This window comes from Cimex lectularius, unplaced genomic scaffold, assembly GCF_000648675.2.
Source record: "Cimex lectularius strain Harlan isolate CLEC.00 unplaced genomic scaffold, Clec_2.1 scaffold24, whole genome shotgun sequence".
Classification (NCBI taxonomy): domain Eukaryota; kingdom Metazoa; phylum Arthropoda; class Insecta; order Hemiptera; family Cimicidae; genus Cimex; species Cimex lectularius.
The window spans coordinates 1,642,244-1,670,060 of NW_019392666.1; the positions used below are offsets into that span (position 1 = coordinate 1,642,244).

Sequence of the window (27,817 nt, forward strand, 5' to 3'; positions counted from 1 at the left end):
GTAGAGACTCCAAAATTACCAGAACCACCTAAAAAAGGAGAGACGCCGTCGGCGCCTTCTAAACTCCCTGAACCGCTAAAACCCTCTTTTCCTGGAAAGCCCAGAGCAGAGGAACTTTTCCTGGCCGCTGAACGGACTTTTGGCGGAAACAATCCACCTTCAAAGCCCGTCCAACAGGTCAACCTAATGAAAAACTTCAAAATTACAACCCCAGAGACGAGCGACGACGAAGAGTTGATCTCAGAGATTGATATGGACGACGAATCGGAAGAGTCGGAAGATGAAGGACAAACCAAGTTCGCGCGATTTTCGTGAGTTTGATTTAAAAAAAAAGGCTAACCTGTGGATGCTTATGTTTGAAATTAATCTTAACCATAGGAAACAAATTGCAATAACATACTAACTCAATCCAGTAATAACCTCGAAATACTAACCCAAATCAAGAAACCAAGCAATAACATAATTTGGCTTGACGTTGTCACAATCTTTCTAGGATTAACGGGGCTCAACGGAAAAGGCTTTTGACAAAAGCGTTTGTCATACCTTCCATATGAAAGGATGATATCATTTGCTTGATTTCCCAAAAGAATTCAGCAGATGCATCCTTCTAAAAAAAAAGAAGAGTGTCATACCCCGGCCCGAATGATTTCACACTGTACCACCTCTTTTACGTTGCACAGTTCTTCTTGGTATGCAATTATTTCCATTTTTCTCGCCTTGCATGACTTGTGGATAAAGTTAAGTTAAAGTTAGTGAAAATAACATGAAATAATATCATTATTACCGTGAGTTTAACGATTATCGTATTTTTCTCCGACAAAGTAAAAAAAAAATTGTTACTTTAAATCGCATTTTTTGTGAGTTTTAAGCAACAAATTTATCTTAACCGTCCAGTACAGTTTAAGACTTTCGTTCATTTTATAAATAGACCACCACATAATTTATTGGGGTGGAAAGAAGTAAGTGCTGGAAATAGTTCAGTTACACATAATATTAAATACATATGAAATCAGTCTTGCTGCCTTATCAATCAATTTAAACATAATAAACTACAGTTTATAGATGTAAAGAACAAAATAGTTATTTTAAACTAATTTTAATTGCTTATTTTTTATTATACTTTTTATATTTACTGTACTATGTTTATTGATACATTAAAGTTTCTACTTTATAAGTAAATAATAAAGCAATTATAATTATAATTTAAACTATCATTAAATTAACGTACAAGTTTTTTAAATTCTAACTCACACACGTAAAATATTATAGTTATTATTTACAAATTGTTATAGGAATCGGAAAAAAATTATCCCTATTTATTTTTGTGCTACTCGTTTAACAAAAAATAAATAAAGTTTAATCATAGTAAAACAAGAGTACCAGTGGATTTTCAATTTTTCCGATTTTCCTGTTTATTTTTGTGCTGTCTCGTTTAACAAAAAATAAATAAATAGATAAATTAAAAAAATAAATAAATAAAGTTTAACCATAGATAAAACCAGAGTACCAGTGGATTTTCAATTTTTCCGATTTTCCTGTTTATTTTTGTGCTGTCTCGTTTAACAAAAAATAAATAAGTAAAAATACAAAAAAAAATAAAGAAATAAAATTTAATCATACTTAAAACGAGAGTACCAGTGAATTTTCAATGTTCCGAAGAAATTTCATTTTTATGAAATGTCATGTAATCGGTTTGGATTCTCGACGACAATTGAAATGGCCACGGAGAGCTTTAGTGAAGTGTACTTCATATTAATTCTTTAAATTCATTAATTTCGTGGTCCGCTTGACCAATTAAATCATTACTCCGTGGCCATTTCAATTGTCGTCGAGAATCCAAACCGATTACACGACATTTGAAAAATGGCAAAAAGGAGGGAAAACTCATAAGGTGGGGTTGAGATAGGAAGTTGATGTCCGAGTGGATAGAGGTCACGATAGCTCAAGTTGTAGAGCAGCGGCGTATCTAGCCGAAGATCGTGGGTTCGAATCCCGCTCGTGCCATTGACTTTTTTTCATCTCAACTAAAAACCTTAATTAATTGTAATAGTTTTTCTAAACGTACGTCACACCAGACCGCATCTCAAGATCTCCAAATAACCTTAATTAACGGTCACTAAACACCACAAAAATATGACAAACATTTAACTTTCCCTACGACTACGAATTTCAATAACGAGATTTTTTGTGTGGTCTGCGAGGTGATGAACCTATAATTTGAAATTTCCATCATTTTACGCCTATTTTCAAATGCCCTGGCATGTCAAAAGAAAAGCAACAAATTAATTACAATTTAGCCCCGTTATTATAGATGAAAAAATAATATTAATTTTCAATATCTGTACATTGATGTTGAAATGAGTAATTTGGTGGTTGCCGATCATTTTGGTCTATCATTTTTGTCTGTCAAGACGTGTTACGGCTTCTCGCCATGTTCAGTGTTGGGCCTTTGTAGTAATCAATTGTGAATTTGTGCAATACACTGAAAATGGCATAATATCGAAATTCGTCTGACAGACAAACACAGCAAGGATAGATAGCCAAAATGATCGGCAACGACCAAATTACTCGATTTCAACATCAATGTGTAGATATTTAAAATTAATATTATTTTTTCATCTATAATAACGGGGCTAAATTGTCTTTCCCAAAAGATTTATAAGGAAAATTGGACGAATATTTACACTCGTAATCTTTTGTCATACAATGCGATATTGATTATATCAGGGTGAGATCATGCAGAAAGAAAATGATAGAAAGTTGACATGAATGACTCACGGCGACTGTTTGTCCGTTAATTACGTTTTCGGTTAATCTTTCTTGATTTTTATACTGACATCAACGCTAGTTCCGGTAGATACGTTGAAATACTAAAGTACTAAAAGTGTTTCCCAGTCTGTTTTATCTAATAAATTTTCAATTTTTTGCCTAAAAATAGAATAAACAAAATAAAACCATGGAGAGATTTTTCAATAATTAAAAACCTAATTCATTTTTCCCTGTTGGCATGATCAATTTACCCGGGAGGAATAGGACCATGCATAAATATGCCACTAGATGATGAGAAAGACTAATGTTGACTTTTTGCCCGTTTATCTTTGCGTCTGTCTAGGATTCCTGGTATATTCAACCTGACTTCTTTACTAGCTTCCTGTTAAGTGTTTACTGTAAAATTTTGGAAGGTATTTCACAGAACGATTTACCCAGTTCTTCTGTTATATGAATTCTTATGAAAAAGGAAACGTAGAAAACACGGTAAACCGTGCTGAAGATTTACAAAAAAGTATAGAAAATGTGTGTTTCTCTATTTACATGATTAATTTGCAGTATATCTAAAGTACTTAGGAGTGATATCATGAGTAAGAGCATGATAAAAAATTGATAAGAATGTCTCATGACTGTTTTCCCCTGATTTCCTCCGGGTTCGCCTATCCTTTTTTGATTTTGATTTGCCGCTTTTACGTAAAAAAATATAGTAACATGCAGGGGTGTTAGTATTAATGACTCAATATTTTGTTCGTCGTAATAACTGGTCAGACTTATTATTAAGTTCAAATAACAAAGCGATGAAATTGTAACAGATACACCGTCTGTTCTCTACCTACAGCCTACCCGGATTTTTGAACATTATTTTATTTCAGGATTTTGGCTTTTTTCATTTTCGATTTTGTTTCATCTCGTGGGTCAAATTTTGTTCTAGTTTGATATGAAAAAAGGTTATGGCTCAAATATATTAAAAAACGATGGTAAAATGATTTGAATAAAATATATTAGTATATGCAATTTGGTCGTTTTCGATCCTCCTATACTCGTTGAGTCTGTCAGATGCGTTGTAGTTTCCCGCCATCTTCAGTGGTGGGTCTCAATAACATTAATTCATCTAAATAAATATATAAAATTGTATGATTTACTCTTGGAGTCTGGCGTAGTGATAAATCCTTAGTTTGGGCGTCTGCATTTTGGTCTATCTTTCCTCTCTAAACTAGAAAGTCTAAAACTGGACAGACCAAAATTTGGTCTTAATCTAGTCATTTTAGTATGTCCCCTCTGAAAAAAGAAACGAGATGCCGAATTCGTCAGACATCGTCAGAAAGATCAAAGCAGAAAGCTAGGCAGACCAAAATTATCGCAACGACAAAAAAAAAAAAAAAAGAAAAAAAAAAAGGTTTTTAAAAGTTTCAAATTTTTTGAGGAAAAATTTAAATTATCTGCACATGCGCTGTTTTGGTTTGTCAGACGCGTTTTCTCGCCATCATCAAAAGTTCGTCTTATGATCGCCGCAACAAGCTATAATTTGTACAAATTTACAAAATTGTCGCACAGTCGAGCGATAATCATGATCGAGGAAACTGACAAATTCATAGGAAAAATTCATGAATGTGAAATTCTGTATGATTCACATTATAAAGACTATAGAAATGTTAATGTCTGTTTATTTCATGAAGCCAGCATTTTTCCTACTACATACAAGAAGAAAAAGAAGGTGCTCCTCGACCGAGCTCGAAGCAGACATTATAAAACACATAGTACGCAAATTGGATTCGTTAAAATTATTTATTACCGTGAGAAAATTTTGGCACGCAACACATACACTACCTACCTTTGCTAAAACACACGATCTAGTGGCATGGAGCAGCTTCCGTTCCTGCCTGAGTGGTATGTAATATCGCTGACCACCTCTGACCGATCACCTGCTGTCTGGCCAAGAGACCTAAAACTAACCAGAAGCCGAACACATCTGACAGAGCAAAATTATCAGAAGCGACCAACAACATTTAAAGAACAAAGAGCTGCGGACAAAAGTAACATCTAAATGCTAAAAAAATCAAATTCTGTACACCGATGTTGAAACTGAGCAATTTGGCCGTTGCCATGATCATTGCTTTTGGTCTTCTCACTATCTTTAGTGTTGGGCCTTTGTACTAGTAGTAATAAATTTATAATGAATTCTGAATTTGTACAATACACTGAAAATTGCGTAATGTCGAAACTCGTCTGACAGACAAACAGCGAGGATTGACAGACCAACAAATCGGTAACGACCAAATCACTCAATTTCAACAACAGCTTACAGATATATAATTAATATTAATATAGATCTATACAATATGGCTGTGGGAAAAAATTGTTGATTTCCCCAAGAGATTTATGAGGAAAATTGGATAAATATTATAATAGATCAGAGATACAATAGATCATTTTGGTCGGTCTTATTCCCCCTAAGAGAACCACTAAATGGCGAGAGCAGCAGTTGGACAGACTAAAACAGGAAAGATAGGCAAACAAAAATCATTTACACAACAGCTTATAAACAAATACATATAAAGGACGTGTCGAACCGTCAGAGAGCTGCGGTCAAAGAAAACGTTTTGTAACGGTTCCAAATATTCTAAGGCAGTGTAATATTTTAATATACAAACCTATTAGGTAACTGTATGGATCGATTACAAGAAGTTAATTTTCTCTTCCCGTTTGTCTTTTCCGACGGGCAAGGTCGCGTTGGCTGCCGTCCTACGTGGCATCATGCCACCAGCTATCACCAAGCCGAAATCTTCACGCGAGTTCGCCATCCGGCCAAAAACGTTGACAAAAGTCGGAATAGAAAGTTTTTGCTTTGGAAAACGGTTTAAAAGCACGTAAACGTTTAACCAAAACAGTTCTGATTGTTTACTGACGAGTTTTTTCCCCTGCTTATTGTTATAAATCTTTTTGTGTAACAATAACTATTGTTTATCAGTTCCATTACTAATTGACACACATTGTTGGTTTGTTGTTATCTAATTTTGGTGTTGTCCATTAAATAAAAATATCTCAGCAGTATTTCGACTTCAACCTCTATAAAACGCCTTTTAATCCTTGCAATGTAAACAGAACTGAGAATTACAATAATTAATTTTTATCTATTTATTTATTTTTATTAATTCGCAAACGTTTTATCTTGTTTACTATCACACCCCACTGCACCATTCAATTATGTGGGACACATTGAGCAACTTTTCTCTGCATGCCGGTACATACGCAGGCTTTGGCCCAAAAGTAAGTATTCGTATGTCAACCGTGTATGGACAATTCTAAGGAGGGTTACGGTGTTCCTTCTTTTTATTATTTATTTTTATTTTGGCCTTGTATTAATATATCTCTAGCAATTCAAAATATAATTTGGACTCTTCCGATGAAAAATATTTTATCCAATTTAAAACGCGACCCTTGAAGGGTGATGCAATGTTACTTAGGGAGAAAAGTGTGTTTACTAAAAAGCTATAAAGATTTGTTATGGGAAGAGGATCTGGCTGTAATTACAAATTCTTCTTATAACGAAATGTTTATGTGATTCTGACTCCATCTTCAGAAAGAGATTTGTCTGACAACTAAGATTATCCAGATTAAAAAATCTCACTCTTGCATATTAGTGATCTTAAATTGCCGTTCAAGGCTGAGAAAATGTGTAGAATGTTTGAACGAGCAGCAAATGACTTTCTTAATTTGCCTGTGATTGCCTTGTGGAAGGATGTGGCTTTTAATTAATGAGCAATTCCTTTTAAAGAAATTGTCAAGTGCATTTTATAACTGTATCAAACATTAAAATCGGGCTATTATTTCCAATAAATATTTCATGGCATAACAATATAAATAACCTCAAAATATGACTAACTCTTACTCCCAAACTATTTCATTTCTGCAAAATTATTATAACTTTCAAGGGGGACCTAGGCTACAGGAAATGTAAGGAAAAAATGAAGTCAACGAGAAATACAGAATTATTTTACTCATAAATTCCACGTAAAAAATGTAATGAAAGATACTTAAATTGTAGCATACTTGATTTATTTAACAAATTCCCTCAATCTGTATGGAAGAATGAATGTGAAATAAAAAAAATTAAATCTAACATAAAATGCTGGCTAATTGAAAAAATTAATGATTGTTAAACATAATTAACTCTGTTAAAAAAGATCACATTTATCGTTATTATTTTAAATGTTTAAATTGTCATTGCATATTTTAACATATTATACAAATAATATTAGAAAACAATAACATAAAAATATGTTGACTAAGTAAGTAATAATAAGAGTATTTTATGCATATTTAGGCGAATTATATTCAGTACATATTTCAATTAGAAATAATATAAGTGAAATACGGAAATGTATACATCTACCAACATACACGTACAGAAGTACAAGTTAAATAATTAATATGAAAAATATTTTATTGTTATACAAATAATAAAAGATAATTTATATTAAACTATACATAATACTTCAAGATCTGTCTATACATTGAATGTAAAATGAAGAAAAAGAAGAATTAATAATTGTAATATTTGGATATGAAAAATATTTGGTTATTAAAAATTTGTTGGTTATTGATAAACTTTGATAACTTTTGCTACATTTTTTATTGCCATCTATATAAGAAATGTTGATTTGAGCTAGTAGAACGGCGAAATAAAACTATTAAAAACGGAAAATTTCAACTTTTTTTTTTTTTTCTCGATGCCGGGACCTATTCACAAGAAGAGGCGGGTTTGTGTCCAATATTTTGAGGTGTAGAATCACCAAAAAAATTTTGGTTTATCCTTGACTCCAACAACCTGGTCGTCCCCTTGTAAGCTCATCGAAGAAATCAGTATTTTGCGATAAATTAATTAAAAAATAAATAATAATAAATTAATTAAAATTAATAATTAATTAATTAATTAATAATAATAATTTTATAATAAAAATAAAATGATCGATTATTTCTTAAAATTAGTCCTCCAATTACAGGTGATGAATTGAATATTTACATACGGAAAAATGATGCCGTGATTTCGCTTATCTGGCTAATATAATGATTGACCAATTATCGTATTTTGATAAAAGCCATATTTTATTTTGATATTTACCATACATAAACCTCCTATTTTATACACACACACACATATATATATATATATATGTGNATAAGACCAGGTTGGTGTGACACGGATTTTGACCGAATTTTACACTCCAAAATATTGGACACGTATCCGCCACTTCTTGTGAATGGCCCTGGATTCGTCGACATTTTTTTTGAAAAATTGATATTTTTCGTCTTTTTTAAAAAATTTTTATTTGTTTTAAAAGTGCAAAGCTTTAAAATCATTTTTCTCAAAATCTAGTGAACCGATTTTCATGGTTGATTATTCACTTTAAAGAAATTGTCAAGTATAAGTATAATTGTATCAAACTTTAACATCGGTCCATTATTTCCTTTTAAAAAACGAGGTTAATTTCTGCTACATAATTTTCCTATTTTTCTATTTTATTATAGAAATCTTTTATATATTTTTATGCTACATACGTCGTGAAAATCTACATTCCTCTACTTTCAAATCGTATGTTTGACGTTAAAATCCTTTTAGCTATTTTTGAATTATAGCCGTTTAAATCAGATATTCCGCTAACAACTTCTTAAAGAAAAATTAGGAGTCAAACAATCGATAAATTTAAATTACATTTATATTTAGGGGTCTCTACTGGTGCTAAAACGCAATTTCATATTAGTTTCAAGAAAAAACATTTTATGACCTAGTTTATCCGAAAAAATTTGGTTTTTATTGATAAACTTTAACAGCATTTACCATATTTTTATAGCAATCTACATAAAAATTTCTTTAAAATAATTTATTCGTATAATTTATTTGGGCGGTAGGCGAAATAAAAATATTAAAAGACGGAAAATTACAACTTTCAAAAATAAATTTTTTGACGAAACCAGGGCTTATTCAAAAGAGGTGGCGGATACGTGTCCGATGTTTTGGAGTGTAAAATCACCAAAAAAAATTGGTAAAAATCCGTGACCCTCCGCAAACACGGTCGTCCCTTTGTAAGTTAAACTGCAAAAAAATTTAAGGTCGTTTATGAAGGTTGTAGGTTATTACATAAAAATACGTTACTTAAGTACGTAAAAAATATTTGATTGTTATAGAAATAATGAAATATAATTTAAATTAAAATATACATAATAATTTCTGATTTAACATGTCTACACATTTGACTGTAAAATGAAGAAAAAGAATAATTTAAAATTTTAAGATTTGGACCTGAAAAGTATTTGGTTTTTAGAAATTTTTCAGTTATTGAAAAGCTTTGATAACTTTTACTAGATTAATACTAGATATATTCATGTAATTTATTTGAGCAGTTAGAACGGCGAAATAAAAATATTAAAAACTGGAAAATTACAACTTTCAAAAAATTTTTTTTTGGCGAAACCAGGGCCTATTCGCAAGAAGTGGCCGATACGTGGCCAATCCGTGACCCACCGCCAACCCGGTCGTCCGTTTGTAAGTAAAATTTCAAAAAATTTATGGTCGTTTATGAGGGTTGTAGTTCTGTTCTTCTTTTTTTGTTTTGCGAAGATTCAAAATATTTACCTCGAAGTTGGGGGGCTCATTTGAATAATTTATTTGGCAATAATCAAGGTCCGATCGAAGATCGAGAGAAGAAATAGTCCTGCGTCTGTAAGGGTTAATTGAAAGGGCGATAAGCGTCGAGAAAAGTTCGTCCTTGAAGGTCCTTTGCCAGGATGAGCCCCCCGATTCAGGGAATCCTGCGCCTCCCCACTCGCTTTTTACGAGCGCACGCGCCACGCCGCTCCAACCCCTTCCTACCTATACGGACGCCCGTCCCAAGCCGGCTCAGTGCATCCCCAGACCCCGACCGACTACAGCTAAAGGTAAAATTATCATTTCAATAAAAATTTTCCATTTTTAAACTCATTTATGGCCATATTTTACTCCGCCAACGTCCAATGCCCTGGAGATTTTTTTTTAAACGCGGACGTCGCCCTGGGCCTGAGCGCGGCGTGGGGGTCCGTTGGGAAACCAAGAAAACTATTGATTGAACTTGATGGGAGGGGTTGATGAGAAGAAATGGGACTCTTTAAGTACTTTATTTAACAACAGTTAACATCATTATTTTTTTTATTCAAGTCCCATATCAAATTATTTAAGAGCGTGAAGAATTGCTCTGAACTTATTGCTTTCGTCTTGTAGTATAATTTTTACTTTTTTAAAAGGTACATACAGTTAACTCCCTTTATAAAAAGTGAATCAACTCACCTTACCTAAATTATTTCTGTATAATTTTTATTAAAGTTCCGATGGAGTCTTGTAAATGAAAAGTAAAATTAAATTCGATTGAATCAAAAACGCCGAATACTCTCAAGTGATATGGCTTATCTTTATTTTTCAAGTGCTCTTAAATAATAATTTAATTTTTTTTCTGCTGACTTTTCTTTTTTAAAGTTATTTAAATGAGTGGGACGTGACGACTAAAGATGTCACGCTTGCGAATTTCAATAGAGTTGTATTTGAAAAAAAATAATATTCTGAAGAATTGCAAAAGAATTATTCATACCAGAGACTATTTTTTAAGAGATCTTTCTGTCCATTGTAAAATGAGAATAATAAGCCAGTTAAGCTGAGGTTGTATACGTTTTGTCCATTCAACATACAATAGTACCAAGAATTGTTAGAGAAATTCTCATATTTTTGTACACTCTTGTGATAATGAGTAAATAGCAAGACAGACAAGAAGGTAAAGTGTGCCGTTGGCCCTTTTGTGCCCTTCAGGTGCAACACAGAACCAGTTGTCCAAGGGCCTGGTTCGGCCCGGGGCGTCCAAGTTTCCCCTCCGCCCCTTTCGGGCATCCATTGAACTATGCCATTTTTGCTATATCGATTTTGCCGTTTTTGCCCTTTACGATTGACGAAAAGTTCAAGGGAGACGGTTTTGTTTATAAAATAAAAATTCACTTTGCGCATTATATAACGAAGGACTGTGTGTTGTTGAGCTAGCGTCGATTTCTAATCTGGAATTAGCCTGTGTAAACAGTTCCTTATTCAGCTTACCGAGATAAAAACGGAGAATTATTTGTTCGCAGGGGAATTGACGATCAAATTTAAAATATCCCTCGGATCCTCGGAATTTCTTTTAAAAACATAAAAATCCTCAATCGCGACTAGACATTTTACATTTTGAGAGGTTTATCTCTTACCTTTTCCATCAATATTCAACGATTATTCAGATTTTCTCACATATCTATGACGGTATCCTGCACATTGGCATGCTAAAAAACTAACTTATCAACCCGCGATAGGAAAAAAAAAGAATTTCTTCTAGTCCAATTACATCAGGACTTATCAGAGATCAGAAGCTCTACTTTTTAATGTTCATATTGTATTGAAACCCATATAATTTTAATCCACGCACCTCTCAAAACAACAAAAAGCCCTTAGCAAGAGGGGGGAAGTAAAATCTATAGAAAAAGCACAACGCGGTCTGTAACCGTTCAACAGAAGAACCACCCGTAAAATAATAACATTAAAAATGAACTTACAATTCAAACTATATTATTTTAACTTTTTTAAGTTCAAACGGGCAGAAGTAGAACACAACACACATCAAAGTTTATAGGTAAAGTCAAAACGAAAATAGCCCGATCTAAGTTCTTTTTCGAAGCCTTTATCAGCCTGATTTAACGTTTTGAATCTTGCCGATTTATTTTCGTCGTATTTTCGCGACCTGAGATCTATTTTAGAATTTACTAGGAAAAATGAAATCGGGTATACGTTGATTTGGGTTTTGTTGATTTCTGAACGAAAGGGATGATCGTCTTGACGGTTTTCTGGATTTATATTTTAAGCCCATGGCACTTGTGGAGTGGAAAGGAACTTCATTCCCATCCTACCTTTCGAAGAAGGGAAAAAATAAAGGCAATACCATACTATTATCAAATTTTCCAATATTTTCCTGACCATATAGAACATATTAAATTCAACAGTTTCTAAACCAATTGAAGCTTTTACTTTTTTAAACTTCTATTCAAAAGTTGAACATTTTCGGTTGTTATAAAATACGCGGACAAAGGGAACTTTCAAATGTTATGTCTGTATAATTAATTCATAATATATACTTTTTTTAAATTTTACAAGTTTTAAGTTAAGTCTGCTGCAATTGGACAAAGCCCATCATGTCGAAAACCTTACAAAAGTTAAAAACTGTATTACATAACATAAAATTCAATAGATTATTTTTGTTTATCTGTTTTATTTCAATGAAAAATGTTGAATTAAAAATACATCAATAAAAAATTAAATCGATTTGGACAAAATTAAATTCCCTATGAAAATACGTGTGAGAATTTGGTTATGAAATTAAGTCATTTGACTTAAGCAATTATTTAATTCGTTTAGAAAAAAGTATATCTGCTTTAAAAAAGTTCTGAAAAAGTTTAATTAAGTTCAAAAATAATTTTTGTAATAATTGTGACAACCAAAATTTTTTTTTTTTTTGGTTAATTGACTCTCCCTCTTTCCATATCCAATGGAACATATGGAAATAACGTATTCATAGCAAACCACTCCGTTTTTATGCTACAAAAAATTTGGACTCTTTATTTTATGACTGTGCGCAAGTATAATTTGCTTTGGAAAACTATTAAATATTTTCTCTGAAAACAGTTTAATTTGTTTTGGGAAAACTATTACATATTTGGTTTGGGAATATTTTAATATAGTTTGAAAATAGTAGACTTGAACTTAGACTAAACAAAAAAGAAGAAAAATAAATAATAACAAGGTCATAAGCGTTTTCTCTTATTTTATTTTTATAAATCAGCTATTATTATAATAAGTAGTGGGGCGTGGGTGGCCGCAACGGTTTGACACGGTGCTCATCACTATAAGGAAAAAGTCCCGGGTTCGAATCCAGCGGCCCTGCATTCGAACCCGACATACTTACAAATTGGCTTCTTTTTTTTCAAAACACCGGCACCCTGAGGGTTGATATGACCTCTGCTGTTTCGAACACTCGCTTAAAAAAAGGATTACATTTTGATTATTTATTTATTCATTGGTGGTATTGAATATTTTTTAACCTATGTGCTCCAAATACTTGAGGTTTTAATCTCTAAATGTCTCCTCATTTGAAGCCAGTATTGATAAGCAAAATTGAATATTTCATCTCTGAAGTTTGTAAACATTAAACCTTTATCGATGATTGTAATAAACATAGCAGACAAAAACATCAAACTCTAGGCTTTAAGTCTTAATACGAAATAGAATATTTTAAGTTCAGGTCTAGGGTTCCGCAGTAGCTCTCCGATGAATAAGGGAGCCTTTGTAGCCATTGTAATAGGCCCCTCTGTTAAATCATCCGTGACGGAACATAATAAAACCCGGATATTAAAGGGAGTGCCTTGCAACGAATGTTCATAACCGACGGAAACCGATCCGAAACTAAATCAATCAGGGCATTGCGTTTTCAGGTCTATGCGGTTCCTCACGCAGACTCGTAACATCCTAGTCTTCAATTTCAGCCGTGGGTGAGTTTCAAAAGTAGTCGTACTTGTTTATTTGTCTAGATGTACTCATATCCGCGAATGATCATTACTCGAAGCAAGTGTATGCATTGTATCGAGTGGAACATACAAAAATTAAAATTCCAAACATTTTCATTAGTTTGGGGGGCTCCTTTTACACATTTATTGTTTCGTAGTTTAGACCGTAGATACTTGAGATTGGTACAATTTCTTTGGGTATGCCAAGATTGACTAGTTTTGGCCGTTGGCGGTTATCTGTTCACAGCAGTTCATTGATTTAACAACAAGTCGAATCCAGAATATTCGGACGAAAACCGAAATTTTTGACATTTTCATTATTTTGTTAATAAATCGTTTCAAACATTTGCTCTTCAAAGATAGTACCACAATAGACACTTTATTTATCACCCCGAGGAATATCGAGAACTCCGGGGTAGTGTGAATAAATCTGTGAATTTGCTTTATTAGCGTGAATAGAGGGACTTATCCCCAATCACCCCGACGAATATCGAGTTCTCCGGGGTAGTGTGAACGAAGTCGCTGTGTGAATGTGTGTTTTAGCTTGAATGAAGAGGCATATCCCCAATCACCCCGACAACTATCGAGTTCTCCGGGGTAGTGTGAACGAAGTAGTTGTGTGAATGTGTGTATTAGCTTGAATGAAGAGGCATATCCCCAATTACCCAGAGGAATGTCGAGTATTCTAGCGTAGTGTAGAGGCTAACCAGACAATCTTGAAGAGAAGAAAGGCAAAGCTAAAAAAGGAGGGTTGGAGATGGCGTATGTACAGTGATGATGATGTGGGTATAGCGGTCACTTAGGTTTGAAAAAATACCTCTATTTCACTGAGCCGACGTTTCGGAAAATATATTTCCTTTCCGAAACGTTGCCTCATAAAATAGCGTTTTTTCTAACCTAAGTGATAGCTATCCCTATATAATCGTCAACGGTCATCACCTAGCATATAGCCTATGTAGTTTGCCAGTCCTAAAACAACAAAAAAGTAGACTCTTGCTTCAGGATCTTTTTTCACGTGTGTCTGCATAAGTCTTTGATGGATAAGAGATCATAGTTGATCATTGGTTTCGGATTGGTCTCTTCCCCTTCAGTATCATAGGAACATAAGGAATAAGTAGTGTCACTTGTGTCAGCTACAAAAATCTGTTTGATTTGTCTGTATTATTTTTATATGGCTTTTTGCGTCGCCATATAGGTCAAGCCAAAAGTAAGTACTAAAGTCTTTTAAGGTGATGTTGAACTTAGAATGTGCTTTAAGAACTTAAATTGCTTTCTTGCTCATTTCGTTATATCGTCTATATGCCGACACCAATTGAGTTTACTGTCCAAATTTGGAGCACTGTTTTTCGCTGCATGTCTTTTAGACAATACATACAAAGGTGACAAACTAAGATTTCATGACATTCATGACCAATCTCGACTTTGTACACCATTCATAGATTTTTAAGGGGACTGCTGGAGGTGTCCGAGACAATTGACGTATAGTAAGAACTACCATATCTCACTGAAAATTATTTTTTCCAGGTATCACTATTTAGAAGTAGTCTGATAGGATAGTAATAGCTTTATTGTGACTAGAAAGAACAGTCGTAGGCATACTTGTTCAGTCTATAAAATGTATCAAGAAATTTGTGGGTGTATGATGCTCGGGACGGGAAAGAGAAGGTTAGCAAATCGCGTCTTCCTGGTATTGGAGATGCAAGAAATGCCAAAGATTTTTTGACAAAACTCGATCTGGACGGTTGCTGCCTCTGACATATTTGCCTCTGTTTAATATTTTTTCTTTAAACTGGTGTGTCTAGACGGACTCGTGTAAGTCATTAGTGATTAATTAATTAATCATGGATGATCGAGTTGTACAATTGGTTGAATACAGAGCGTAGTTATTCCTTTTTTTCATTCAATCCTCTTCATTCCTTCTATTTTATTTTGAGCCTACCAGACGAAAATTGTAACATATTCCCATCATTTTGAATATGTTATTCACATTTATTCGGAAAAGTAGGATCATAGACGCCTGCTGCAATAGCTCACTCAAAAATTACAGTAAATAATAGTACAGTTTGATGACTATTTCTTACAATGGCATAAAAATAAAATTGTTTTGACTGGAGATATTAGTTCCTTTATCTGTGTTACGAGCGTTCGTCATTGAGCCAGGGAATCCATCCGTCAAATTGTTTACAAATAATGTGTGTCTTGGCAGTAAATTCATGTTTTACTGGGTTTTTCTTCTCACTCAAGCATAGTAGTTTATAGGGTTGTTCAACACAGAAAAAAAAATAGCTTTATATTAAATCTAGGGCCGTTGCCCTCGTAAATCTTTCGCATTATATTCATGAGGAGTGATAGGGACTAGGTCTCACCACAATTTACCGACCCTTGCGACCTCACAGGACGAGGCTTGTTGTCGGCTTCCGCGTTTTAAATTCAGGTTTTTCCTAGCCGCGACTCCTGAGGCGGCCGGGCTCGTCCAATTCTGGAGGCTCCAAAATTAAAACGGATCTATTTGCAGCAGCTTTGTCCGGGCCTCAGATAAGAGTCTATTTGGAATGGCGGGCTGGCCAGGAAATCAGGAATAAAGGACAAATCTGAAATTACTTCTTTCAATTCAGTTCATCTTTTATGCTTGAATTTTTTTCTTAACAATCAGATATTGAGATAAGAATATTCATGATTTAGAAAAAATACGTGCCAATAAAAGCTGTTTTACTCAAGGAAAACAAATCAGTGTCTGAGTACAGCTTCTTTTACATCCTTATTAACGTTTATACGAAATATTTAAGAACTGTAATATCAATTAAATATACTTTAAAACTAATTAATGAACCCTGATGAAGTTGTGTTAAGTTAAAAAAAAAAGACTCATACATATGCTTACTTGATTAGTATTCAAAAAGGGCTGATGATTAGGAACGTTGGTTTTATCGAATAATATTACACATCATACATTTTATATGGCACAGTCTATATTATATTAATATTTAAAAAAAATTCAGCATTGAACCAACTAAGCTTACCTACTACCACATTACACAACAAATATATTGTTCTGAACTGTTTGAAGTGTACTTCATTTCTCCCAGGAATAGGTTTACATTTCGAAACATTAAATTTTGCGGCAATAATGTGATATATCATAAATAAAATATGGCTTTTATCAAAATACGATAATTTGTCAATTATTATATTAGGCAGATAAGCGAAAGCACGGTATAATTTTTTTATGTAAATATTCAATTCATTGCCTGTAATTGGCGGACTAATTTTAAGCAATAATCCATGACTTAATTATTTAATTTATGGCAAAATACAGATTTTTTCGATGATCAGGTTGGTGTGTCACGGACTTGGACCAACCTTTTTTTTTGGTGATTCTACCCTCCAAAGTTTTCGACGCGTATCCTCCACTTCTTGTGAATAGGCCCTGGTTCGGCCAAAAAATTTGAAAGTTGAAATTTTCCATTTTTTAATATTTTTATTTCGCCGTTCTTCTTGTTCAAATCAACTATGTGAATTTTACAGCATTACGTAGATTGCACTAAAAACCTAGTAAAAGGTATCAAAGTTTATAATAACCAAAAAATTTCTAAACACCAATTTTTCACGTAAACTAGGTCATACTTTTTTTTACGTGAAACTAATGTGAAATTGCGTCTTAGCACCTCTAGATAAATATAAATTTTTGTTAGAATGTAAATTTATCGATTGTTTGACCCCTTTTTTTCGATTTTTAAGAAGTCGTTAACTGAATATCTGATTTAAACGGCTAAAATGCTTTTGACGTCAAACATACTTTTTGAAAGTAGAAGAACGTAGCTTTTGAAGGACGTATGTACCATAAAAATATGTATATAAAAGATTTATATAAAGAAATTACCCAAAATAGGAAAATTATTTGTCAGAAATTAACCTCGCTTTTTTAAATGGAAATAATAGTCCAATTTTAATGTTTGATATAGTTATAAAATGCACTAGACAATTTCTTTAAAACGAATTATCACCCATTAAAATCGGTTTACTGACTTTTGAAAAAAAAAGAAAAGATTTTAGAGCTTGCACTTTAAAAACAAATGTACGTAAAATTTCAAGTTCCAAAAATTTTTTGGCGAAACTAGGGCCATTCTCAAGAAGTGGCGGATACGTACAATATTTTGGAGTGTAAAATCACCAAAAAAAGTAAGGTCCAAATCCGTGTCACACCAATCTGGTCCTCCCCTTGTTAGGTATATATAAAGTAGGAGGTTTATGGGCCGACAACAGCTGAGGTCCATCGCCGCCCCTCTACTTGTTTTCCTTCTTTTCCTGTTCCTTCGCGTTTATTTTGTTTTAAAGTACAGCCATTCGAGCGTCTCGATCTGGTTACTGACTGTCTTCTTTTAAATGCATACGAACTCAACTCGAAATCCTAAAATGCTAGCCTCTCGTTTATACCTCAGGTTGACAAATTACTCACCCCAGAGTACTCCATATACCTCGGGGCGGAGTTAAGCTACCCCATCCTTTCACACTAATAGATTACATTCATTCCAGTAAATTAACATAAACACGACACTCGATATAAACATAGAAGCCTTATTCATTCCCCTAGGTTAGCTTATCAAGTATCATTTAAATGGTGCCGATAAATTTTACATTATTTAACCATTTTATTATTCTCTATACGAACGATGACATTTGGTGAGCATTAAGATACTTCATTCTTGCCCTAATTTTAGAAAAAAGGCACTTTTACAGCTTGTATTTATGTAGAGAATTAATTAAGGTTTTTAGTTGAGATGAAAAAAGTTAATGGCACGAGCGGGATTCGAACCCACGATCTTCGGCTAGATACGCCGCTGCTCTACCACTTGAGATATCGTGACCTCGATCCACTCGGACATCAACTTCCTATCTCAACCCCACCTTATGAGTTTTCCCTCCTTTTTGCCATTTTTCAAATGTGTAATCGGTTTGGATTCTCGACGGCAATTGAAATGGCCACGGAGAGCTTTAGTGAAGTGTACTTCATATTATTGGGTTGTCCGGAAAATAATGCAGGATTTTTGTATTAAANAAGGTGGGGTTGAGATAGGAAGTTGATGTCCGAGTGGATCGAGGTCACGATAGCTCAAGTGGTAGAGCAGCGGCGTATCTAGCCGAAGATCGTGGGTTCAAATCCCGCTCGTGCCATTAACTTTTTTCATCTCAACTAAAAACCTTAATTAATTGTAATGATTTAATTGGTCAAGCGGACCACGAAATTAATGAATTTATGTAGAGAGTTACGACTATTTTATATCTAATTAATGCCTTCTAGCGATAAAGTACTTAAACATAAAAATTCAATTTTTATGGTTCAAATAAGCAAAAATCATATTAGAATATATCATTGCTCTGGAAACATAATCTTTACCCTGTAAAAGATCACGCACAGAAAATTAAGTACAGATGTTTTGAAGTATGAGAAAGTGTGGAGTTTTTCAACAAAATTATGCTCCTTCAATTGACCTTTAAAGATAGTAATTTATCGTTCAAAATATTTGTTATGTCTGTCATTTACTATTAATAGAAAAGTTCATCACAACAATTAGGAATTATTTACTAACTGAAAGTCGACCTATATTAAACCAAAATACGAATAGAGTATTAGAGTAATCTACTTTAAGTTGTAGATACGGCTTCCATTTATATATGCTGAGTTTTGCAGTTAATAATGTTATACTATTTGATTATTTTCTTTAGTTTCGAAAACGAAGGGTGAAATAATAATATAGGCAGTTTTCAAAAAGAGCTTAAAATTAGGAAAAAATTTGGTTTGTTTATTTCCCCCTTAGTTCCTCGGGTAGAAAATGGTTATTCAACCACCGAGTTTAACGAAAAAGAATTAGATTATTTTTTTGTTTTGGGGTGGAATAAGAATTTTAAAATTATTTCCTCCACTGCGACCTTATAAATCTTAATGTGGAACCCCTAAATTATAGCCATGCCTTGGAAAGAGCAATTTTTCTTATAAGCACTTTCCTCGGTGACCCTTAGTGCACCTCTTTTTTGATGTGAGCCTTACTGTAAACCGGGTTTATGCTTCACATTCACAAAGGATATGTGCTGATGTCTCCTTCCTTCTGACAGAGTTGGCATGTTTCTTTCTCTGCTGTGACCATCTTGTTTCAATGGTTGTTAAGAGGGCGGTATATACGTTTTTTTTTTTTTCAAATCTGCCTGCTGAGTGTGAGAGAGGGAAAGGGAGAATTCTTCGCCTTCTTTATTGAGATGATAAATTTTCTAGCAACCCTCATAGGTACTTTTGTCCAATGCTTGAGTTTTTCTTTCTCAAGCTATTGTTCCAGTTCCAACTTAAGCACACACTCCGGTGCACCTAGTTGTGGTTCTTTTCCCGTGGGTAAGAGGGCTGCTTGATCATTTCCTTCTACGCCTTCACGTCCGGGAACCTACTTTAAGGTGATCTTGTTTTGCTTTTCCAGTGTCAGTAGGCAATTTAGTCCCTCCCAGCAAGTTTGGAGTTGAAAGGATTGAATTCTTTTATAGATGTCTGACTTATATGTAAATCTGCACCTTTCAGATTTTTCTTTATTCCAATGCAGAGAGTTGTATGAGATGGTCCTTAGATTGGAAAATAATTGGGATATCCATGGCCTTTGCTGGGGTATAGGCCCTTTCATCCCAAATCTTATTCCCTGTTCCATCCATTCGATCCATCCGTGTACCATATTAGGGCCCCTTTCTGAAACTCTTCTAAAGGTCACTGCTATTAGTTACGACCACTTGGAAAGGGTCTGTCTGAGTTGAGTTTTCCCTAATTTTGTCAGGTACACGTATCTCCAGAATTTTGTAATGGCTCCTCCTTAAATCTGGCTGTATTTCCTTGTATCTCTGTCAGTTGGCACTCCCAAAAGCTACGTTATTCACATAAAATATTTAAGGGTGGAAGGTCGAGTGCGGTTTGCATTGCTGTAGTGGGGCAGGTATGCACCCATTGCCCTTTATTTATATTAAGGCAACAGTTATATGTATTTTTTCTAGCAAAATTTAAGAAACATTTCTATTTTTGTATATGAGAGTTATATCACAAGAAAATTTCTTAATAAATTTAAAGAATACTGTAAAAGAACTAACAATAAGATCTGAGGAGTCCTTTGAAGGTTGTTCATTAAACACAAATGTTATTGAATGGTATAAAATTCCAGTTACAACAAGTTACAGCATTTGATAAAGTAAATAATCGTAAAGTAAAAATCTTATTACAGTTTTCTAATTTTTAACATAAATTTAATGGAGTTTATTTGCATTGGAACAGTATTAAAAAATGCTACTATTTATCAAAACTAAATTTGAGTTCCGTGGGAACAAACAAAAATAGACGTACGCAATTAAATATAGCGAATTTTTTATCTTTGAGTTACTGGCTTTCTTTTTCTTTTTTCATTTATTTTCTTCTGAAAATATAAATAATGTTGAATGCCGGTCAAAGGGCAGGAATAGAAAGGGAGCGAGCCAAAAACTTGGCGAAGATTTGGCTCTGTCTGCCTTCAAAACTTTAAATTTAGCATCGCCCAAAGCATATGAAAAAAAAGTAATTAGGGAAAAAGTTGCAGCAACATTAATCGGCTTTGGGAACATGGGAGCTTAGAAGTTGATTGCGCTTTGTAACCGGATAAATTCAACAGTGTGTGAATCATTTGAAAACGGAAGTTTATTGATTTACCTTTTGTAATCACTTATCTGGAAAGCAAACAGTCATTTCTTTTATTGTTGTAAATTATCAGGTAGATTAAAAAAAATGATCGAAATGTGCTCCACGCTCATGGGAGATCAATTTCTTCTTTACAATTTCGCTCAAGACTGTACTGGCACCGCTGAGAGAAAATAAGGACATCCTTATTACGACCTTCCTTAACTCTGCGGAGAATTTCGCCGGAGAAGGTTGCATTATCCAATTAAATCGAAGACCTTTTGTGATTTGAACACGCCTTTTTGACGCAGCATGCACTTTTTTATACTGGTTCAAGTTGCTGATCGTCAAATCATTAGTGCTTGATGTGTATAATTACATCATTTTATTGAGTTTATGATTAAGGAGCACTCAATTTTAGATAGTTTTTGATTCCAAGGAGAATTCTTGGAAATAGTACAAGATCCTATTTAGTACATACTGAACTTAACTTGAGTAATTAATTACTAAGTACATAGTTGTTACTGGAATACTGAAATAGTTTAAAACCCCTTTTAGGATTACTTCATGGCTGTATGTGCTATATAATGCTGCCTTCGTGATTCCATAAATAACCCTGATAATCTCGGCCTAAAATTAACAAGTTCCTCCTTGATAGGAACGCTTCAAGTTTACGAGATGCTGCCCGGGAAAGGTGGATCTTATAAATAGATGTTGTTCTAACTCTGTTTGAACTGTTTGTCTAGTTCCAATGAGCCCAACTTTAATTGACGGAGTTAATAGGACCACAATTTAAACTCAATTCTGTCCGGGCACTTGTCTTCGTTACTCATCCGGCTAGGGGATGTCTTGAACAAACACAATTCATTTTCATGAACCGGACCCGTTTCCTTCGAAGCTGATTCAATTTCCGATTTCATTTTCAGCCCCGTCAGCCCTTGATTAAATTCCCATTTCTTTAATAATGCCGAGGAAGCAGTTCCTCATTTTAGCCTCTCAACACGTGAGCTTGTCCAAACAGGATTTGTCTCAATAATATTTGAAAAAGAACGTCGTCCGTAAAACATGTGATTCTATTTCTTCAAGTGCTCACAATCACAAGATAAAAGACATAACACGAAACAAAATTTAAAAATGTCAACAGACAAAATGGAAGCTGAATCTGCAGTAAGCTTGGATCCTACTGGGACAGAATGCCTTCAGTTTCACGTAAAAGAAAGGTAAGACTTTTATCCCACGAAGGATTGCGAGAATACAAGGATAGCGGTTCGATCAAAGGTCAACTATGGTCCGCCTTTCCTCGCTGTTGGTCTACTGTACACGCGATTTCAACCAGTAGTCTCCACCCAAAAGACAACTCCTTCCAACTAGCTAAAAATTTCCGATACAAAAAATAAAATTAGAGTTTAAAGCATAAAGCGACCCATAGATATATCGTGAAGTAATTTCCTCTTTTTCATGTTTCAGAAAAGACAAAATGGTAGACGCCGCTGTTTTGGACAAGCTTGAAGCTGGCTTTAAGAAGTTAGAGGCTTCCGACAGCAAATCTCTCCTCAAGAAGTACCTGACGAGAGAGGTCTTCGACAGGCTTAAGAACTTGAAGACTCCCTCATTCGGTTCTACCCTCCTTGACGTCGTACAATCTGGTAAGTCTACGTTTATTAAAACAAACCTTCAGACCTTGGCTCGTTGACGTTACTATTGGTAGTGAACGACTGTTAACTATTAATTTAAATTCATTGTTTATAATAATGCCGTCACATCTTCCTGCCTTCGTTTTTGTTACTTTTACATCTACCAACCGGTTATTGCGAGGTTTGTTTAAGATTGACAGATACCAAATGAAAAAGTTAACTAAATAATGGTAAAACACGCGAGCCGACAAATTATTGTCAATTCTGTACTGTCGGCCTGGAAGATGGATATCGATCGACTCTGAACTAAATAAGTTATATTTCTTGTAATATCGGGTCAAACTGTTTTTTTACATCATAATTTTGTAAATTATAAGGTAATGCAAAAAGCTTGTTTTATGTTGTTATACGCAGGTGCTTGTTATTTGTATGTTACATTAATGATTATCCAAAACTACTTCTAACCATTAGTTTATAAAACATCCAAAACTTAGTTGTTCTCCACCAGTGAGCAATCTTGTTCAGCATTATTGTTTAATTGAATGGGCAGTATACTGAAATGGAATGAAAGTACACCGAAGCAGCTGTACTTCGTAGGAATGATGTGGTGTGATAGGGTGTTGTGGAAGGCTGCCTCCATGGTGGTCAGTTCTGTACGTTTCGTATCGTGTTATGTGCAAGTGTTTGCGTTTCGTCAGTTGAGTTTCTGTTAGTAGTGCAATGCACTTTTCCATCATTTAGTAGTACCGTCAGTTCGTCAGTATGTGTGTGGACACCGTGTACATTCCAAAGTAGGATGGATCATTCATAGGAGAGATCGCGTTGGTGGAGAGCGAATCAGTTTTGTAACGATTATGGTGAGAAGGGAAATAAGAGGGCAATACAAATTTTAAATTCAGTGAAGAAGTAAATTATGATTGACTGAAGATCTAGAAGAGGGAAGAGGGTGATGTGATGTATGACATGTTCAGGAGATAGGATTGTTGGTGTTGAGCAGGGTACTGTTGATGGCAGGGCTCAGTGCGACAGGCTATCTGTGCATAGGTTGTACCAGGCTAGACTGGTCCAGCAGGATGTCTGGGGTTCCGGATATTAAATATTGGGAGGGGGTTGTCTATGCGGCTGCGTCAGACGAGCTGTTTATACCTTGCAGTTGGTTATAGAACGGTAGACTGCTGAGACATCAAGGTTCTTTTGGCACACTGCACTCTTGTGCATATCACCGCACTTGACACATCTCGGAAGGTGATGCAGTACGTCTTGCATTGTCTATACTGTTGATAATGGACTATCCTCTTCCGAGGATGTGGATTTTCCACCAAGTTACTTTATTTATTTGATGAGCAAAGGATGTGGGTTCGACGTTCACAAAAAAAGTGGTAATGGACTGTACTGATTCTAAATTGCCATTGCAGTTCCGTAATTTTCAGCCAGATCCCATTCTAAAAATGGTAGTGGGTCAGACTCGAGAACAAACAGTTTGAAATTTGAGCTTCTTTGCTGACAAACAACGTTTTCGTTATTCATTTTCCGTGTTGAGAAATGTTTCCCTTTTGTGAAAATCGGTCAGCTCGGATGATCTTAATTCACTTTGGGAAATGTGCAGAGTACGAGTTACGTCGTCCGAGATCTGTGTCACCGTTCGTGACGACGTCTGTTACAATTGATTCACTTCAATACTGAAAAACATGAATATTCGCCTAAGTTCGGTTTGACATGACATGTTGAAACATGCATTGTCTACGCCAAATATCTACCGCAAAAGCATTACATCAGATGTTCAATATTCATGGAGTCTCGTTCGTGTGTTTCAATTATTTAAGCGAGCTGATTCCTCTAACGTGGTATATTTAGTGGGGAGCCTTATTTTCTATTCCATAACATCCTCACTTCTACAATTTTGTGAATGATTGATTCAATGATACAAGGGTTTCGATCGATATCTGACCCCGTTACGACTTCTTTGATGTGTCAAAATATTCATAAACAAAATAATTAAGATATTCTAGTGTGAATTTACTCCAGTCGTCTTTATTATTCCAGCTTAATGATAGCATAAAGGTGACTTTAATAATAAATAAGCGCAATTCTTCCTTTTATATTTTAATATGATTTATAATTTGTTTTTGTATCGTTTATCCGATTTATGTAAACACTTACGAACTATGAATGACATATCTATAAATTTGTCGATCTTACAAAAAAACAGAAACATTTATATTATATTTTATTTTTTGAAAACATTTTCATTCGAAATGATCTCTTTTATATTGTCAATTGAGTTGAATAACTTAAAAAAAGAAATAGGATAATTAGGATATTCATGCAAATTATACTAATCGTGTTAAGTGTGCTAAATTGGAGGTTTTGCTGCACAACTATGCTAATTCTGAACAAACAGCAGACTCGACAGTAGCACGGTAATTTTTTGCCTTTCATAAAAAAACTAGCCAACTCTTTCAAGGTTACGCTTTGGTTTACGAAAAACTGCTAGTCTGGGAGATGGTCGAGGATTTCATAGACTAGTTCGTTTTTTAAGATCTGTCAGTATTGAAACACGAGGTTTTGATCAAATTTTGATGTATTTGATCAATTTCATTGGCAGTACGTTATTGAATTGATTGTCCCCCCAATAAATAAAAGTGGATGTAGTCAACTTCAAACCACCACATTTTCACCGTTAATTATTCCGATTAAGATTCCCACCAGGTAACGAAGAGATTGATTTTCATCTGACCACTAACCTGATAGGATTCAATCATCAATTTTTCGTCGTATGCTTTAATGTTCCTAAGAAATTGCTGATAATTTTTAATTAAAATGGCTTGGTGTTGTCGTTCCTTCGAATGCAGGACCCAGGTATCGAGATATTTTCTTTTAACAATTAGCAACTGAAAACTATTGTATGACTAGTGTCAAGTTCTCTGATGTTGCACTAACAAAAACGGCATTTTTTGTTTAACAGCTTGTTAGGCTTCGTTACACCCATTATGCCTAATGACCACCTAGTCCGTGTGTTCCTTCCTAAAAGTTTTCTTCGCGTATATTTGAACCCAGACTGGCGCGTCTCGCTTTGTCACCGTCTGAACTCAGTACTCAAACCAAGTACATACCACCCCCCCCCAAGTACATACCCACTAGCTTGTGCCCACCTATCGCCTCACTAGACGGGATGTAGTTTTATCTAATTAGAATGACCGAGTAAATCTTGTTTTGTTTTAATATAAATTTTTGCTTTCAGGATTTGAGAACCACGATTCTGGCGTAGGTATCTATGCCCCGGATGCCGAAGCTTACACCGTTTTTGCCGACCTCTTTGACCCCATCATCGAGGACTACCACGGTGGGTTCAAGAAGACCGACAAGCACCCCGCCAAGGATTGGGGCGATGTCGATTCCCTCGGAAACCTTGACCCCACTGTACGTTAAAATTCTATCAAAAGTGTGTAGAAAGATTTAAACACAAAAATATTAAATTAATTTTGTTCAGGGCGAATACGTCATTTCTACCCGTGTGAGGTGTGGTAGATCAATGGAAGGCTACCCCTTCAACCCTTGCCTCACTGAGGCTCAATACAAGGAGATGGAAGAGAAGGTCTCCTCCACTCTTTCCGGTTTGACCGACGAACTGAAAGGCACCTACTATCCGTTGACCGGTATGACCAAGGAGGTGCAGCAGAAGCTTATCGACGACCACTTCCTCTTCAAGGAGGGAGACAGGTTTTTGCAGGCGGCCAATGCCTGCAGGTTCTGGCCCACCGGTCGTGGTATCTACCACAACGACAACAAGACATTCTTGGTCTGGTGCAACGAGGAGGACCACCTCAGGCTCATCTCCATGCAGATGGGAGGCGATCTCGGCCAGGTTTACAGACGTCTCGTCACCGCTGTAAACGACGTCGAAAAGCGTGTCCCCTTCTCTCACAATGACAGACTCGGCTTCTTGACTTTCTGCCCCAGCAACCTCGGAACCACTGTCAGAGCCTCTGTCCACATCAAGGTCCCGAAACTCGCTGCCAACAAAACCAAATTGGAAGAAGTCGCCGCTAAATTTAACCTTCAGGTATAAATTTTACCGATTTCACAAACTGTAAATAATATTCGAAAGTAACCACGGATAAATATTACAATCTTGCTATTCATAGTTTGCAAAATCGACTTCTTTTGCGTATTATTTTTCTTAACATTTCAACTTTTATTTGAAGGTCCGTGGTACTCGTGGCGAGCACACAGAAGCTGAGGGCGGAGTTTACGATATTTCCAACAAAAGGAGGATGGGTCTCACTGAATACCAGGCCGTCAAGGAGATGCACGACGGTATCGCCGAGCTCATTAAAATTGAGAAAGAACTGTAGATATCTCACAATGTTGTTGATTAAATACCAAAAAATAAAGATTAAAATTATATAAACAACATAAAATATATATAAAATACAAATAATCTGAAAGGCAGTACAGAAGAAAAATAATGGAAGGAATTTAATCGAACTGATATTATTTCTATTTGTTCTTTTTCGTTACTAACTTTTACTTAACAACATTTTCTTCCTACTATTCATCACCTTGTGTGGTGAGTGGTCTGGAAAATAGTTTATTGTCATTAACTCTAAAGAGAAAATTGTCGCGTTTTAAACGAAACGTGCGTTTTTCTTCTAATAAAGTCTAAACACCTACAAGATTTCAAACCGATAGTTTTTTTGCTTTTTAAATATTCTTGTTGCTTTACACGTCACACACAATCCTAGGTTTTAGAAACCACTTGTTGATAATAAACTTGGTATTACCTATGTTGTTGAAAAAGAGAACAACCACTTTTGAAGAACAAGAAAGTCTAGTTGGAATATGAAATAAAATTACAGTTTATTTAATGGTTCTCATTATGCTTTTGCCTGCCTTATAGCTCATATCCTTGTACTTTGAAACATCCTTTTTCCCATCCTCAGGTTAAAATCAAAGTTAAAAGAAATCTGCCTATTTACGATCAGTAATGGTCTATTGTGCATTCTCCATTACAAGACTTCTGTACTGCTGACTGCTGAGCACAGTAGAGCTACGTTGAGTTTACGGCATTTTACCAGATTTCAAAGCTTTGTTTTGGGCACTCGTGTTTCCTAAAGGGCTTGGTTTTTTCCTCTCCCAC

The 27,817-nt window shown here is 34.9% G+C and overlaps 1 protein-coding gene across 1 annotated transcript; it reads left to right on the forward strand.

The window, feature by feature from the left end:
* Positions 1-289: 289 nt before the first annotated feature.
* On the forward strand, positions 290-27,362 carry LOC106660776 (arginine kinase). Its single transcript, XM_014383694.2, has 5 exons — positions 290-311; positions 22,511-22,689; positions 25,919-26,097; positions 26,168-26,740; positions 26,883-27,362. The coding sequence occupies exons 2-5, from the start codon at positions 22,521-22,523 to the stop codon at positions 27,030-27,032; spliced, it is 1,071 nt and encodes a 356-aa protein (XP_014239180.1). The 5' UTR covers positions 290-311; positions 22,511-22,520; the 3' UTR covers positions 27,033-27,362.
* The last annotated feature ends 455 nt before the right edge of the window (positions 27,363-27,817 follow it).

Coding starts and splice junctions, on each gene's coding strand:
- LOC106660776 (XM_014383694.2), top strand. CDS start 22,521: ATGGTAGACGCCGCTGTTTTGGACAAGCTTGAAGCTGGCTTTAAGAAG. Junction 22,690..25,918: donor CCTTGACGTCGTACAATCTG/GTAAGTCTACGT, acceptor TTTTGCTTTCAG/GATTTGAGAACCACGATTCT. Junction 26,098..26,167: donor TCGGAAACCTTGACCCCACT/GTACGTTAAAAT, acceptor AATTTTGTTCAG/GGCGAATACGTCATTTCTAC.